Below are 18,426 nucleotides of genomic sequence, written 5' to 3' on the forward strand. Positions count from 1 at the left end.
GGAGTCATTAGCTTTGGGCTACGAATCATTGGGCAATAAGTCTCTATATGCAGGACGCTCATTTTTCTGAAATGGATCCTCAGATATATAGCTCATGTCGGCGATATCCTGCGACCCTATGTGTAATTCAGGGGACAGCAAGTGCGGCCCGACCCCTAGGTTGCAAACCCCTGGTCTAGTGGCGGGGGGTGTTACAGAGCCCAAAGGTTCAGGTTTGAACCCAAACAAAGTCCTTCCTACAGGCCTATGGTACGGTATATATATTGTTGACACAGTCTTTGTGAGCGACTGAAGAGTACAACGTACTTGATGACATGCGTTTCCTTATGCTCCCTTTGCCTTGTTCTGATTGGTTCAATGTCACCTATTCCTCTCTAGCTGACTAGAAGACGAAGCCGCACTGCCATGTGATCCTCGAGGCTATCGGGCAGGTCAGGGCAGGGGGTAGGGTGTCAGAGGAGAGTCCTCTCATTTCTTTTCAATACGGGCGTGAGCAGAGCACTTTGTGACTTTAATTGTGATTATATAAAAAAAACTGACCCCAATGCTAGGGACATATGACCACATGGTATTTTTATGTAGGTTTATATATTAGTGATGACGTTGACCAATTTGGTCATGTTTGGCTGAATTGTTTCCATTGCTGTACAACTTTACACTCTGAGTGGATATGAGGATGGTGGTGTGTACCGTAATCCTATCATGGACAACCCTCACCCAGGAGAACCCTTATGCCCCGTTTACACCATCCCGCTAATGGCCGCTAATGGCCGATGGACCACCGATGTGGAAGTCGGGGTGATTCGGGTGACATCGGGCTAAAAATGTATGATCGGGTCAATTTATCGGGGTAGCATTTACACATACCCGATGTTATAACGATAACATAACGATGTATGCCAGGGAAGACACCCGAAGTGCGTTTGGCGTCATTTGACGTCATTTCGAATGACGCCAAACACGTCAAATGACGCGTTTGGCGTCATTTGGCGTCATTTCGGGAGAAGGCAAAGGGGAGACTGGTTTAGACTGATATTTATTTATATATTTATTTATATTACAATAGCGATTTTATAATAATAGAACGCCGGTTCTAAATGGGCGAAGTACCCTGTAATTATAAAAGTAGGACATCCATCCATCACCCCCTATTTATACCCAAGTGGCAGATTGAGGGTCTTCCTTAACACAATCTGGTCACTCACAATCGTTATTTGTCTAGGGTTCTCGAGGGTCTTTCGTGTGTTGAGGTTGCCGATATAAAGACGATAAAACACGATAAAGCGCGGAAGATTAACGAATATAGCCGATGTGCCCAGGAAAATTCCCGAACGATTTGCGATGTCATACGTTATACTCCCGTTCTATTCCAGATTATAGCCGATTAGCCCATAGCAACACCTGGTAACCGATTCTACCCCGATAGACCCAAAATTAACAAACATGTTCGTTCTTTGCCGATGTTGCCCGTTGTTGCCCGATCATTGAGCATTTCTTCCCGTTTCTTCCCGTTGTCTAACGATGTTCCCGGGAAGAGTAACGGTGTTTCCCGATGCAACCACGCTATTTGCCGATGTTATAACGATAGCTGCTGATTTAGCCATCGGGCACCATCGGGGCCCACTATCGGGTAGGTGTAAACAGGGCATTACCATGGATAACCCTTACCCTTGAGAAGTCTCACCCTGGAGAACTCTTAACATGGATAACCCTAACTCTGGAGAATCCTAACCCTAACCCTGGAGAACCCTCACCCTGGAGAACCCTCCCCCTGGAGAACCTACCTTGTGGCTTGATGTCATGAAGCAGCTTTCCATCTGCAATGACAAGGACACAATAAACGTCTGGTTTAGTCTCACCTCAAAGCTTTTGGGTGTGTGTGTGTGTGTGTGTGTGTGTGTGTGTGTGTGTGTGTGTGTGTGGTTATTTATTTTAATTTGTGTGTATTTACCTGTCTGTATGTCTGGTTATTTATACGAGTTTTTTGGGTGTGTGTGTGTGTGAATGTGTATTTATATGTGCCTGTGTGAGTGTGTGTGTATTTATTTGAGCGTTTGCTTGTGCGGGTTTATATGAGTGTCTGTGCACGTGTTTATACGAGGGTATGCGTGCGCGTGTGTGTACATGAGTGTCTTTGTGTGTTTATATGAGTGTGTGGGTGCACACCCCTGCCCTTGCCTACAAAGTGTAATCTACGGCCACAAAGCCAGAGGCTCCCCCTGCTCCCTCCTGGAGGACCACTGAGTCCATAAAGGAGGGTAAGATAGCGTCTCCGTCCTGAAGACGTTTAGCCCCAACGGCCCCTAGAGGCCCAGCGCTGTGGCCCCGGGGCCTCAGAGACGTCCGGCCCCACTCACTCTGTATGCAGAGGCCCCCGGTGCAGTTGTCGGCCCCCAGCCCGGGGCCGTCGCAGGGCCGGCCCCCGTGCCGCGGCTCGGGCTCGGCGCAGTCCCGGCTCCGCTGGCGCCCGCAGTCCACGCCGCACGCCGTCCACAGGCGCCACGGGCCCCAGCCGCCGTCCACTGCAACACACAGGGAGACATGAGAGGGGGAGAGGTCCATACACACACTAAGGAGGTACATACATACATACTGTGGCAACCCGACCCGGGCCAATTAAGGACATGCAGAGCACCTGTGGAACAGGTGGAGAAGCAGGGCTTAAATAGCCTGCTTCTCCACTCATTCGGGGCTCTCCCAGCCACGTGGCTCCTGTACGAAGAGACCGGTCCCCTTGGGTGACGTGATTCCTCCCAGGTTTTTTCGTTGTTGTATTGTTTTCTAGATGAGACATTGTTTAATTTTGGATTAAACATGCCTTTTTGGCTTCTGCCCATCAAAGTTGTGTCCTGTTTCGGGAGGTGGTGGTTCACTGGAGAAGGAGGGTTGCCACAATAGATACAAATGTACATACATACATAAATAAACATCCATACAAACATAGATACACATGCATACGTAAGTACGCACGTACACACAAACATACAAGTTCATACATGCATACATAAATACATACATACGTACCAGTGGCGGCTGTTGGTTTTTAAAGTGAGGGAGGAAGGGCTGTGCGCTTGGTTGCTAATGGCCTGCTTGCACTGTTAGTGGCGTATGGTGGCATAAGTATGTGAGACTCAAGTTGTTTCAGGGTGTTTTTGTGAACTACAAAATAGCAGGGAGGGATAATTATGTGAATACATTTTTTACAAATCCACCGTTGGTAGCATTGCACTTTGAAAGCTGGTGGGTAGCATGTCTTGGACTACAAGGGCAGAAGGAAAGGATGCATAGGCAATTAGTAAAATCAGGCCTACTTTTGATTTATAAAACTAAATAAAATCAGGACCAAAGAGACAAAGTGATGCCATTTAAAATGCATCATGCTCTGTATCATTCAGTAACATCCTTTCCACAATATTGTCGTGTTTTTTGAAGAAAGTCCAATCCTTGGTCGCTTTTAACTCACTTTATTTGTTAAACTAGGCCTATTTCGGTATGGTAACTATGAAGCAAAAGGGAGGGAATTGTATCCAACACGTGTGAGAGAAATGCCGTGAGCTTGGGCCTAAGCTACGGGTTTAGGCCCGAGTCTCTCCGCGGGTCTGCCTATCACCTCTCTCCTCAATCTGAACTCCGCGCTGGTTTCTATCAAGTGGGCGTGGCCTATGTGAAGTGGGCGTGGCCGGTGTGACGTAATTGCTCCGCCCTCCTCACCTGTCTAAAGGTGCTGCCATCTGTGGCTGGAGTAGTTATTGCAGCTTATGTGTTCGATCCTGCTACCTAGTGGCTATGTGGGGGTAAGGCAGCTTGTGTGTTCGATCCTGCTTCCTAGTGGCTATGTTGGGGCAGCTTATGTGCTTTAAATACATAACAATATCAAACAGAACAGTCAGAGTAACAAACAATCAAAAGAACAACAAGAACATAATTTCCCAACTATTTACATCGGCTATAAGCCTAACATTGTTTGAGTCAAATGTGGATGTTAATGGATGTTTCAGAATGTTGGTCATGGTGTTAAGCCAATTAAGATTGAGGGACTTCATTTATAGTCAATCCTACTCGCTGTTTGAGTTGCAAAGATATCAGTGACCTGGTCATACCAAACGGGATATTTCTAAAGTGATTTCAGAATAACTCTGTGTGTCGCTCCACGTTTTCGCCACCCTTTCAGACCGCTTGGTAACCCAACAAAGGAGTTTCTAAAAAGATGTAGTCTCAGCGCGTTCATTCGGGACGTTGCCCAACTTTTGGCGATGGAAACGCCAACAATGTGACTCATCAGAGGTCTGCTTCACATTAAGAAAAGCAGAGGGCCTTGCTCCACCGATGGGGTAAAAATGTTCGGTGTGCCGGCTGCATATCAGTGTTACTGCCACTTTTGTCTCCTTCATCGCTTCATTACATACAAAAATACATACATGCATACACACACAAACAATTGAACATACATACAAACGTTCATACATATTTACACGTACATACATTCAGGACGTATTGAGTTAACCCTAGCAGAGGCTTCAAGGAGTACTTGCTGTTTATCTATTGCACATAAAAAGTTCATATTCTATCATTTTCTGACAGTGCATGGTTGGTTCATGTAATATTTCCCTTCATTTCAAGCCAACAAGACAAAAGTTTGTGCATGAATCATGTTAACCAATTAACTCTACCTAGTAAATCAAGTCATGGTAAAGCCTTCCTGGGGTAAACCATCTGTGTGTTAAACAGGGGGGTGCACAAAGTAATCTTTAATTACATGCTCTCCGATCCAATCCACAATTCTTTTATTTGTATTTAAGGACTATTACGCTCTTCAAAGAACCACCAGGAAACCAGTAGCTATAATAAAAAATATAAATGAATAATTTATTTGACAGCCGACAAGCGACTTAATGTAATTGACGGCATTTGGCTTATATGAACCTTCCCAGGAGTTATTTAACATCTGAAATGATTCAGAAACTAACGAACGGCTTGTACATGCATGCAGTCAATCAAAATTCTTTATGACTTTTTTAAACTGGCAATTACTGGCCATTTCGTCATGTGACAGCAGCTCATTTGAATCTTGACAACCACATCTCCGAATTTATCCAGGCAGATAATTGATCATGAGATGGATGGTGATCCAGAGAGAGAGACAGAGACAGAGACAGAGACAGAGACAGAGACAGAGACAGACAGACAGAGACAGAGGCAGACAGACAGACAGAGAGAGAGACAGAGAGAGAGAGAGAGAGAGAGACAGCGAGAGACAGAGAAAGAGAGAGACAAAGACAGAGACAGAGAGAGACAGAAACAGAGACAGAGAGGGATAGAGACGGAGAGAAAGAGAGAGACTGAGAGAGAGAATAGAGGGAATTTTCAGAGAGTGAATTTTAGAGTTACTAGAGGAAGGTTCTTCTTTATGTTGTTTTGGGAGTGGTGAGAGGGAACTGGTTGGAGATGATTACTATTGAAAGGAGTCAGTGGGGGAGCGAGGCTCCAGTGGTTAGGCCGGTCTGTTTTCTGTCTCTAGCGGAAATTAGGGTCGGGCCACAGCGAACCCTGACACCTGACCAGTGGTAGCAAACTGCAGGTAGGCAAGCAGTTTGTCCTGTGTGTGTGGTGAGGTATAAAGTTGTTCAAGGAAGAATTGCTCAGATACTGCAGTATTGCCCCTCAAAATTCCTCCAATACTGCCTAGTGTTGGAAGTAAAAATTCCTCAGATAATGCATAGTATTGGAAATCGGTGAGTCAGCTGGTCTATGTGCCGATCCGATGCATTTGACTAGCTCATTTACTACACAGGCAAAGATAATCACAAACACGCGCGGTGGGTTATGCTGCGTTCGTTAACGGTTTGGGGTGGGAAGTCGGGAGTGGCAAACGTGTGATCTCCGAACTTTGTGCCTTCGAGCTACTAAATCGGAAAAACATAGATGCTCACGCTTGTGAAGCATCTATTTGTACTTGTTCACAAGTACAAATGCATTATTATAATTTGAAATTAGAATGTTAAACGATCTAGGTTGACTGAAAAATAACTTCTTTTTCAGGCACACTAGATTATTCAAGAAAGTTATGTAGAATTAATTATCTGTACATATATTTACATTACATTTTTGTTATTTAGCAGAGTTGAAAATTTGTAGTTTTCGTTGACAGCCAGTTACCCGAATAAACATTCCTGTCACATAGTAGAACCCTTCAATAAAAACAAGTGCTATTAGTAGTTTCAATGCTAGATGCTGTATTTGTTCGTGTTTTCACAAAGGGTTTAACCTGAGCCAGGACATACAACAATGATAGCAATAATTTCACATCCAAACAGGGTTAGTAGTATACAGCTGACATATATTCCCCCCTAAAAAAAACATACTCAAGTTCAGGTATCGGAATTGGTATGGGGAAGGAAAAATTTTATCGGAACATCTCTAGCGAGGTACTAGCTTTATACGAGGGTATAAGAAGAAGAAGAAGAAGAAGAAGAAGAAGAAGAAGAAGAAGAAGAAGAAGAAGAAGAAGAAGGGATATGACTTTGGAGTATTTTGGTTGGTTGAAAACCATTTGTGGAGAGGAATCTTTTGGTTTTTGCCAATTGCTCAGATTGTTGGGTTTAGCTATCGCTATTTGGAGCGAAACAAGAGTTGAAAGAATTGTGAGTCACAGAATATAAGCCAATCGATATCCATGTAAACAGGCATTTGTCCATAAACACCACTATTAAGTATATATTCATGTTCTCATATTCATTGCTGACTAGAGTAATGAAACTGTATTTTCTTTATTGAATTAAAAACTATATTTAGGTTAGAATATGACATAGTATAAATACTGTATATGAATATACATAATTCATTGCATCACAAACCTTGGTGAAAGACTAATTTGTGAGACAGGATTAGTTCCTTATAAACATACTCAATAATGTATGCATACACATACATGCGAACATCTTTATGATATATTGATGTTATTTATACTGTAGAAATTTACATTAATTGACTAGAAAATTGTTTCTTCCATCCAAACAAATGGAGGGGCCATAAAATGGAGTTGTGTCCATCTGCTTAACCATAACGGATTAGCTGTTCCCAAAGCGAAGGAATTTTCCATGGCTGTGTGACTTTCAACAAAACTGGGAACGTTTCACACAAGTGATGAAAAGGGAAGAGAAGGGGAAGAGATGGAAAGGGCGAACGACGAAGGACCAACTTCAGAGAGAGTGAGTGAACGAGTGAGCCAATGTGAGAGAGAGAGAGCGAGCAAGAGAGAGAGGTAGAGAGAGAGAGAGAAGGGTTGGAAATGAGATCGAATAGATCCTTTCCAAACCTCTGACAGAGCACAAACGTGCACAGCTTGCTTACAAAAGCAGCCGGACCAAGCCTAAATTAGAAGCTACAACCTCTCTTTGTACAGCTTCCTGTGGTACTGTAGTGCGCCCGGCCACCTTTCCTTCAACCCCCCGGCAAAATATGCTGTTTCTTCCCCTCTCCCTCTCACAGGAGAGGGTCTGTATACAATGTTACACCATCCGGCTGAACTTTAACACAAAGTCACTTTGATTGTGTCATGTTTCATCAAGCCTCCTCTCCACCTTGACGATTCCATAAAGATCCACCCCTCTTTCTACTTGTTAATCTAAATGCAAATTTTTCTGTTGTGCGAAAAGAAGGAACGGACGAACAAACAAACAAACTAAAGAAAGAAAGAAAGAAAAAGGAAAAAAAGAAATACATTCAGGGGTGGGAACAGAATCCCTCTGAAAGAGAGAGAGAGCGGTTTTGGTTTGAGGGAAAGTAGGAGGATTGTTTATAAAAGTAGCCCTTTTCTCTCTATCTCCCACTGTAGTTTTCTTATGCACAAGCTGGCTGATAACACAAAGTCAGGGCTATCGGTCTGGAAACACACACATGGAAAGTGCAGATTACGTTGAGGATTAGATATCTGGCTCTCCTCCTCAGCACTTTCACAACTTTAAGCCTCTCTCTCTCTCTCTCTCTCTCTCACTCTCACTCTCACTCTCACTGTCTCTGTCTCTGTCTCTCTCTCTTGCTCTCTCTCTTGCTCTCTCTCTCTCTCTCTCTCTGCTTGTTTTCTTTCTATTTCATCTGTACGCTTTCCCCCCTCGCCCCTCCATCTTATAACTCTTCGTTCTCCTCCCATTCGTCCTACAGTAACCTACAGAGTGAGACTTTGTCCACGGTCAAATGACCACAAGTTCAATATAGGGGGGAGAGGAAGAAGGGGCACCCAGCGATGGGGTGCAGGAGAGATGGGTCATGTGGAAACATACCTCACTCCGACTAATGAACAACCGCTCTGCTGACGCAGCATTTCTTCCCAGGTGGGGAGAATAAACTAAAAGCCTTTTGTGCAGTTTCACTGTGAACAGTTCTGTGATTCAATATTCACTGGCTTGTTCGATTCCCCATATTTTCTTATTTTCTTTGGCGGTGGGTGCCACTAAAGTTGTGGCGATGTTAAATCTACATGACATATGCGTTTATAGTGTTTTTTTTACCTTACCAAGCTGCTCTTGGTAAGAATTGAGAGATGTAAAGTAGAGAACAAGATTTTGAACCAAACAACCAACATCCCTTAATTTCTCCACCAGTGGTAAGTGAAGCATTTCATGAATCTGTGATGACAGGCAAGATGGCTACCTCAAACCAATCACGGAAGATATGGAACAGTCAGCTCCCAACGGATATTCTCACATCGCATTTCACTCACTGATAGCTGACGGATGGTGATGCCATTTCTAAAACATTTCATTAAAACATTAGCTTGTACATTTGACCTACAGCATCTTGTAATGTTACGGTCATTTTACTGCACAACACTTCTTTATCGTGCTTAATAAGACATGGTGTGTGGTTGACCTCTCCTTACTGTGTGGTGAAGCTCACCTGGATAGAGTGTGTGGAGCTCATCTGGACAGAGTGTGTGTGGTGGAGCTCACCTGGACAGAGTGTGCTGCAGGTGCTCTTCTGCACCGACATGCCCTCGCAGAAGGCCCCCCCGTTAAGTGGCGCTGGGTTGGTGCAGGTGCGCGACCGCTTCTGCAAGCCCCGCCCACAGCGCACGTTACACAGCGACCAGTCGGTCCACAGAGACCAGCCGCCGTTCACTGGGAACAAAAACACACAAACAAATGGGTTAAGGTTATGATATGTGGAAAATGTATGTATTTTCATCATATTTGTGTTTTGTTGTATTTACTGACTTTTGTATTTGTGTCGTTCCTTTTGCATTTGGGTTGTGTGTTTTCAATGTTTTCCCGTAATGCGCTTTTGTTTATCAGATTTTGTAAGCGTTTTTGGATTTGCATTTCAAACGACAAAATTAAGCTAATATCTTGCCTCCAGCTAACCTAGCTCACCGTAAACGACCACGGCGGCGTTGGCGCTGCGCCGCTTGGCAACGATGTTGCTCGCCAGGCAGGTGTAGTTGCCCGAGTCAGACAGGCGGGCATCAGAGATGATGAGGTTGTGGTCGGCTCTCGAGCCGACCTTAGCGTCCGTGTTCAGCGGTTCGTCGTTCTTCAGCCAGGCTACCTGCAGACAGCAGAGATGGGGTGGACGGAGAACACTGTTAAAGCTGCAGTCGGTGAGATATGAGGGTAGTTAAAGCAAGAGAGAGCGGGAAAGAGCAGAAGAGAGCAAGATTTTGCAAACAAACAACCTAAATAAACGCCCCGTCCACTTCCGCCGTTGAGAAGTCTTGCGTTCATTCACCTTCATTCACCTGTGGTCATATTTGATTGACAGGAAAGATGGATTCCCTTTAACAAATAGGGAAGAGATGCCCTGATTGGTTAGAAATGAACCGGGCGTGGACTGTAGTCAAGGTAGGCCTTGTCTCCTGTTTTGTTTGTACAGAGGAAAACTCAATCCCGCAAGTGGTTGAAGCTTTTCAAATCTGTATTTCTACAGTGGCCCGTCCACACTGTGTTTACAACAGTTTAATACTGCTGGCCGGGTTTGTGTTCACCAATTACACGCTCACAGATCCCCGCCTCCAGCTAGCCTACATGAAACCAAAAAAGAAATTATGAAGTGATGGAAGTGAAACTCCGAGTTCAGCCGGCTTTCAGCTTGTCTTCCTCAGACTAGGCGGGAACCTAAATTCTATTTCGGGAGACTAAATCCAAAGTAAAACACATTTCTGAACACGTAAAACATTGTGGGGATAAATTCCTTCAAAATGTAAATGTTAAATTTACATTTGTCTTTTAGAGGCAAGACAGAAGCCGGCGGTAATCTGTCTGACGTAACTGAACCGTGGGCATTAGGAGGGCTGGGCGTGGGTCAGATCTCCTTCCATTACTAATTCAGCAGCGGCTCTAGTGAGTGAATGTAATTAGGAATTACAAACGGAGGAACGCTCCGCTGGCCGCTGCTCCGCTTGCCTGACTGGCTCTGTGAATTGCTATTAGTGCGTTGTTGGCCTGAGCCTTTCATTGAGGAGGCTGACTTTGGGCTCCAGGGGGGGGGGGGGGGGGGGGGGGTTAGGGGAGGGGGGGGGGGACTGTTGATTTATGGCTGTGTGTTTGAGGATTAAAAAGTCAACATTATTCTCGAGGCGCGCGCGTGTGTGTAGTTTAGGGTAGAATTGTCTGTGACAGATTGTTTGTGACAGATTGTTTGCGTGTGTGTGTGTGTGTAAGAGGGAGAGAATCGGCGTGGATGTGTGCATGTGTGTGGCAGTGTGGGCTTACATGTGTGTGCGTATGCCTGTTGGTTATGTGCGTGAAACGCGCGTGTGTGTTTGTTTCCTGATCTTTGTGTAGGTGTGTGTGCTCCCTGTGTACGTGTGTGTGTGTGTGTGTGTGTGTGTGTGTGTGTGTGTGTGTGTGTGTGTGTGTGTGTGTGTGTGTGTGTGTGTGTGTGTGTGTGTGTGTGTGTGTTCATGTTTGTTTACATGTGTGTGTGTGCATGTATGTTCTGTGTGAGTTCCTTGTGTTTGTGTGTGTGCTCCCTGTCTGTTGTGTGTGTGTGTCTGTGCTTGTGTGTGTGCAGGGGTGCGTGCCGGGGAGCGTCTATTTGCCGAGGGACCATAACAGCAGCCAAAATGCTCCGAGATTGCTTTGCTCTTTCGCACCCAGAAAGAAAAATGTAGCTGTGAAATCAATAAATCAGGGGGCGTGTTGTCACAAGTGTCCGGCTTCTGTTTTCTTCTTCTGATGGGCCAACAAGTCTTTCATCAGGCCTTTAATTTCCTTCTTCTTCTCAGTCATTGATAGTCGTGCGGGCGGGCTCCCTCCGTGCAGTTCCCTCTCTCCCTCCCCAGCCACCGTTTATTTATAACCTCCGTTTGCACATTCAAACTTCCCCACCCATCCCCCCCCCCCCCCCCCCCCCTTCTCCACTCCTCTCTGACAGATGCTGTGGAAGCTGTCGTATATCTAACTGTCATCACGGAACATCAACAAAATGTCCATATTGACTCCTCTGATCGTTTCTCACTACTTTGTTCCCCCCCCCTCACTGTACGTTTATATGGAAGAGCAACGATTACAACGTCAAGTGCTACATGGAGCTGATGTATTTCAATAATACATCTGAATTGGAATGTGTCCCCCGGCTCTCTGACATCTCATACGTGTTCGGAGAGGATAAACAACACAAGGGGCGATGGTACAAATCTCGTTTGAAACTGTTTTGTGCCAAATTTATGTTTTGATAAATATTTACAGTTAGTGGTGGGGATACATTAAATCAACATAATCTTTCCACTGACATCACTCTCTAAGCTACCCACCACTCATTCAAACAGCTCCACTGGTCCGTTTCAAATGTTTTTTTTGTTATTTGTGATTATTCATTTGAGTCCCAGTGATTTGTCGATCCATTGCTACCAAAACGCTAGCTTTTCTGGGCGAGGCTAAGATGTGCACTAATCATAGTTTCTTGTGACATCCAACTTGTGCAAGCTAATAGTTAACTTTGCGATACACAGATGAACATGTTGCCTTGGAGACGGTGAATACATTAAGAAATGATATTGTCGGTGGGAAGATACATGATTAAAATAATTTGATGAAGCAATCATTGTAATTAGTAACCGACTGTTTCAAAATAATCACTCAGAGAAACATCCTCCAAATGCAAATTAAATATTTAAGGTTATTAAATGTCTGACACGCAATTGAGGAGCTACATGTGTTTTGTCTTCCAAACAAACCTCGCTTTGCAGCTCTTTCTTTGTAAATAATAACGGGAAGCTCAGTACCTTCAGAGTTGTTAAAATCCAGTAAGGAGACCGAGACCTCATGACTTTCATGAACCACGGGCCTGAGACACAAAGTCATTCTACTTACAAGCCTTTTCTTTCCCGGCGTTAATATGGCATGCACACAGAGGCACTGACCTATATTCAATATTGAACAGACACTCAGATGAGGCCTTGTGTGGCACCAGACAGAACGCTGCATTGTTTAAGAAGCGAGGAATCGTTTCAAAGCCGCTCAATCGCTCTGTAAAAAGAGAGAATCATTGTTTTACGGGTATTAGGACGGAGGTTTAAAATATAATCCACCTCGTAGAAACACAAAGATTGAGTCCCCCTACAATCACAAGATGAAACAACATCCTTCTAACTCCTAAGCTTCAGGATTGGATTTACAAAATTACTGTTTAGATTATTGATCGTCGGGGGGAGTTATCGTTAATTCTGCTATCGAGTATAAAACATGATTATTTCTCGCTGAAGAGCCCATACCCCATCAGGGGTTACTGACAAAACTAAATCATTCTAACCAAATATTAATAAAGCAATAATCTGCTGCACGCAAAAGCACACACACGTACACAAAAAAAAACACACACACACACACAAACACACAACCCCACACACACATGAGACACAACCAAAAACAGACACAAACACACACACAGACGCATAGTCACAGACAGACAGACTGACAGACATACAACCACAACCACACACACACACACACACACACACACACACACACACACACACACACACACACACACACACACACACACACACACACACACACACACACACACACACACTTGTGCAAGGGTTCTCGTCCATGGTACATGTCAAAATGCTTCAGGGTAAAGGACACTGTATACAATATTTTGGAAACACAAAAAAAAATCCTCAGCGGGGGGGGGGGGGGAACATGTCTTTCATATTTATGCTCCATCTATGATTAAAGATATGCCGGAGCTCCCCTGAGGATTCGTTTGCACCCTCACCAACTCATCACGTCGGTTTGACACTTCATGAGACTCCCCGGCTCCGTCCAAAACAAACACTACTTCCTGTGATGCCGTGTTTACTCTGGCTTTTTGGGAGCGTGGGGAGTGCCTTTTACCACAGTAATTTAGTCTCTTTACAAATCCATCGAGAACCAACTGTTCCAGCGACCTTTTGATGCTCGTCTGGGGGTCGGTATGAAAGAGGGTTTTGACATGTCCTGGGGTCGAAGGCGGCCCGGTTCAGGTTTAAGGTGTTCTTTGGGTTCCAGGTCTGCCGTGGTGACATTGTGAGGAGCTGCGGAGACACCGCGAGTCACTTCCACTGACGTCCAGCTGGTTAACGGAGTCCAACGCGCCAGAGAGGCGTCGCCCAGCTGTCCTCCATCTCCCCCTCCTCCAGCGTTCAACGACCCTCTGGCTGATCTCTGCTGCGCTGTCACAAGTCTCTCTCTCGTGGATTGGATCCATTATTTCATACACTATGTATTTTGTGATTTTTGGATTGCATTTATAAAGTCTAACCTCATGGGAGCCCGGAGTGCTTCACAATGGATGCCCTCGCAGTCACCCGCTCACATTAACCACACACAGAGTTGCACATCGACGGAGGTGTCGACCTTGCCACGTGATTCGAACCAGCAACCCTCACACTGCCAGGCGAGTCACCTATCCTCAAAGGCAACGCCTCCCACACGCTTTAGAGCCCGTTTTATCCTCTTCTGCGTCTCCTCCCTCCCTCTGAGTGCTACCAAGGCTAGGTTTGATGTTCTTTCTACTTGTGTGTTTGAGTTTTTCTTTTACTTTTGTGTTTAGCACACTCTGGTATCCAAAGTGAATCTTCGAGGTATTTTGGAGCCAGTAAGGGTTTCTTTAAAGGGCCCCTACTTTATCACCATAGGGGTATTCCACGAACGGAGGTTTAATAAACACAGAGTTGACGCTGAACTCTAGGTTGATTGACCCTGTGCCGACTAACCCAGAGCTGTCGGTTCCACAGCACCGGTGATGCATTAGTTCAATCAACTGATCAACCCCGATCTCGACCTCCAGGTTCTCCTGGAGAGTTACGATGAGAAAAAGGTAGTGATACTGAGGAAAGGTAACACTAAAGCATGTGCCATACAGAGAAATACAGCCTGGCGGAGGATAGCTGACCGCGTAAATTCGTAAGTGTCATGGTAAAAGCACTATCCTAAATATGTGAACTATGAATCTATTCGTTGCCTATCTCAGTTAAGCTTTCTTAACATTCCATAATCTGTTATCGATAACGATGTAATCCGACGGCCCCCAAACGATCATTGAAATAAAAATGAAATACAAAAACGTTGTATAAACTGGTAATTTTTTCCCACCATCGTCCTACATATTTGTCAGTCCGGCATTTAAAAAGTCATATCATAGGCGGCCTATTTGTCACTCCTCCTATTTGTACCTGGAGGTACCTCCTCAGAGAGTCTGGGGCCATCTCCATCCACCGTCAACCCACTGGTTAAATGTAGGTTTTCTGTATTTTAATTTTTGTATGTCTTTGAACACATGCAAACCGTGTGCGTGTCACAGCGCAAATGTTCCAAATGTTCTTTTGTAGCAGGGTAGAAAACCCCATGTTTGTTGTATGCCTGCTGTATAAGTGGCTCTATTCCAAAACGTGACTAATTAATCTACTTCACAGATCAAGACGGAGTATTACTTTTAATGGAGCCGGCTACGACTGAACATCCTCCAGTTTCTGTAAGTCTGGTAGGCCTAATTTTTAGGCCTATCATTTCTGTTGTAAGCGCATCTCAAACTACTAAGCCAATAGGCCTATAATTGCTCTTTGTATGACAGGAGGCCGATGAAAATATTGCCATGGATGGGTCACCTGAAAGAACTGCGGTAGGCCTAGCTTTTTCTTGCCAGTTCCAAGTCATTATTGACGATTAAACTAAACAAACAGTGTTCTCAAACTCACTTGTCTCTTAACAGACTGGTCGAGGAAGCGGTGGGTACATCAAGGTCACAATATGAGCACGTAAGACATATCCCTAGGCTACTCACTTACTTTATTGGTAAGTATGTCGCTTGAATGTTAAAACAATATTTTCCTCTATTTCAGTTGACGACTAAAGAATTATGCCGTGTCCATCTTCAGCTGGAAATCGCTAAGGCTGATTTGGAGATGGAGTACACGAAGCTGCTGATAGAGGTAAAAAAGGAGGTTGGGCAGAAATTCAAAGTGGACATGATATTGCTATTCAAGGTAGTAATTATATTATTTTTCCTCCCTCAGCAACTAAAGAATAAAAATGAAGGATGAAAACAGTGTTTGGTGTGTTGTTTTTATTTTTAATTGAAATTATTTCTTCAAATGTGGTCTCGCATCCTTTGTCAAGCCCTTACATCCATTTGCGGAATGTGTTCCTCCTCGAGGAAAGGGTCAAAGGGGGGAGGCATCTCTTTGCACAGGGTGGCTATATTGTGGAGGACGGCGCATGCAACATTTATATCGCATGCCCGTTCCGGACAAACTCCTAGTCCACGTAGGCATTGGAGTCTGGACTTCAATATCCCGAATGTATTTTCGATTTTAACGCGGGTTCTGCTGTGTGCCCGGTTAAATGTCGTTTATGGTCCAGGAGCGGGATTAGGGTACGGGGTGATGAGCGTCGGGAGGCGTGGATACCCTCGATCTCCTAGGAGATACCCATCGAAATGCCCTGCGATCAAATACAAACTTTGAGCTATCTTGCACAAGCACAACAATTATATGAGGTCTATGATATGTTCATAATGCAACGCATCCTGTTGAAATTTACGGCTCAAATTGGATTCACAATACATCCTGGCATCATGGCCTGAACCAGGCCATGATGCCTCTACATTCATGATCATGTGGGAAGCATCACATATCATCTAGTAATGAAAAAAGAAAAAAAAAGAAAAGAAAAAAAGATCGACAGCGATTAACAAACCATCATGGATATATTGGAAATAGCCAATATAGGCTGTGTATACTTACCTGAACATTTATACTGTGATAGCCTTTCCTGTTCACATAATCAGCCTCATTCATAGATGGGGCCGTTATGGGCACACCCAGATGAAAAGTCAACAACAAGGATAATTCCGGTGCCATTTGGGAACACTTAAAGTAGATAATGCTGACCTGCAAGTTGGTGAAACTCCATTTTAATGCGTCTCGTGGGTTTATGGCCTGGAAAAACAATGAAGTTACACAACAACCGTTTCAGCTTAAGACAGACTTTAGGCACTGAGCGGCAGACCTTAGCTTTTCCTATGTGCTCAGCATCTCCTACACTGTAAAAAAGCTACCCGTCGCAAAAAAATGGAGAGCTATGGAAATTGTTTGTAGTGAACTGAGGGCAGATCAACGATTGGTAACATTTGCAATGTAGGGTTGGAGAAGGCTATTTAAATATATCAAAGAATCATGTGAAAAACGATATCTCGCCAGCAAAAAGTCCTCCGGAAAGGACGATATGTCGAGCCGTGGTCTAATTAATGTAAACAATTTAAATACCCTGCGCAAAACCGGGTTATCTTCGAAACTTAACCTGCGCAAAACCTTCTCCGACCATGTAGGATTCAGAGCATATGTTTCTATAGTAACTAACATACTGTGTTCATTTTGGAACGGAAAACCTAGGGTTACAGCAAACCCTGGGTTAACTTATCCAGTTATGTGATAAAACCGGCTTTGTGGAATACCCCTCAGGTGTGAGTGTGATTAGCCATTAAAAGCCATTACCCACTTATGATGTCAATAATGCACAGGAAAAGGACGGATTTCAACTGGCTTGTAATGGCTTATCACACTCACACCTGTTGGTATAAATTGCTATAGAATTTATTCCTCAAAATATATATTTTTTCTGCATTGTAACAAAACACATTATTTATTTAATAGCCATATTTATTCATTGACAAATTATTTATCTAACATTGACTTAAATGGCCTCCATACAATGACCCACATAACAAATCAAATATATCAGAAATTGTTATGATGAATCCCAAACTATCGTGACCCATGAGCAATCTATTGCACCACAGTGGAAACAGTCGTGTAGGGCCCATTAGGGGTGTGGTCCCTTATGAATGTGAGCCCCCCCCCCCCAAAGCAGCCTGAGGGCGCGCTCACACTAGGCCATCTGTACCATGCCCAAGTCCGTTTGACACCTGTAAGTACGATTGGGGAGGGGAGGGCTTGGGTCGTGGTGTTGCTGCACTGTCTCCACAGAGACAACGCAGCAATATGATCGCGAGCAGTTCTAACTGGAGAGAAAGTGAAATCCGCGAGCTGCTGATCATGTGAGAGAAGGTGATGAAGTCGTATTAAACAAAGACGTTGAAAGATGGTGCGATCTACTAGAGAGACCCAGAGGAACTGTCCATACGAGGCTTTTGTCGGGATAAAAAACAAGTGGTCAGCAAAATAAAGAATATGTTGGCACTTGTAAATAGTTAATCGCGTTTGTAGCCTACACTCTGAACTGATTCTTGCATGCCGGTGTCTTCATAAAAAAATTAAAACATTCGGGAGTATGCAAATGGCCGTATCCAAAGGCCGATGGAGGAATAGAAGACTGATTATCTTAATTTGTAAATTTCCTCCACTTCAGATAGAAGCAAGGGTTGATGAGCCGGCGGCCACACACACAACACAAACAGGCCGCTCTCATGTCTGTGTCGTTTGAGGTGGGATGATGACGCAGCCTTCCTTGAGAGTCTTTCTAGTGACAGTTTCACTAGTTAGTAGGGATGTGCCATCCTCCTCTAAATCGATTTGATACACACCTCGATTACAGCGGCACCGATACGACACACCGGGGGTGCTTCAGTTTTAAAGGATTCAGTGCGACTGGGTTTGATCAGCAGAATAATCGATGAGATTTGATGCGATTGGATAAACTTAAACTTTAGTGTATCCAAGTAAGTGACAATAAGTGATTTTGTATATTTTGTGTGAATAAATAAAGAAATTACATTGTAGTGTTCAGGGAGGGACACGGAAATGATGACCCTATGAAATAAATGAGTACTTTTTGTAATCAAACATCTGTGTCAAGAAGTTGGCGTGTATGCACCACAACGTGATAGTTGCCGCTGGCTTTGCTGGGGAACAGCAGCCTACAGGGGTTCTGGTTCTGGATGGGTTCAAACGATAGACAGCAGGACCTGTTAACCTCGCTCATAGCC

At 44.3% G+C, this 18,426-nt stretch overlaps 1 protein-coding gene across 1 annotated transcript in view; it reads right to left on the minus strand.

Annotated features, from left to right (window-relative positions):
* LOC132456135 (netrin receptor UNC5D-like) overlaps positions 1-18,426 on the minus strand; it is a 145,013-nt gene that overhangs the window by 30,061 nt on the left and 96,526 nt on the right. Inside the window, exons 5-8 of the mRNA XM_060050361.1 lie at positions 9,369-9,543; positions 8,949-9,116; positions 2,358-2,522; positions 1,785-1,817 (exon numbers count right to left, since the gene is read on the minus strand). Coding sequence (XP_059906344.1) covers positions 1,785-1,817; positions 2,358-2,522; positions 8,949-9,116; positions 9,369-9,543 — 541 coding nt within the window. The remainder of the gene's footprint in view (positions 1-1,784; positions 1,818-2,357; positions 2,523-8,948; positions 9,117-9,368; positions 9,544-18,426) is intronic.

Source organism: Gadus macrocephalus, chromosome 4 (assembly GCF_031168955.1).
Source record: "Gadus macrocephalus chromosome 4, ASM3116895v1".
Classification (NCBI taxonomy): domain Eukaryota; kingdom Metazoa; phylum Chordata; class Actinopteri; order Gadiformes; family Gadidae; genus Gadus; species Gadus macrocephalus.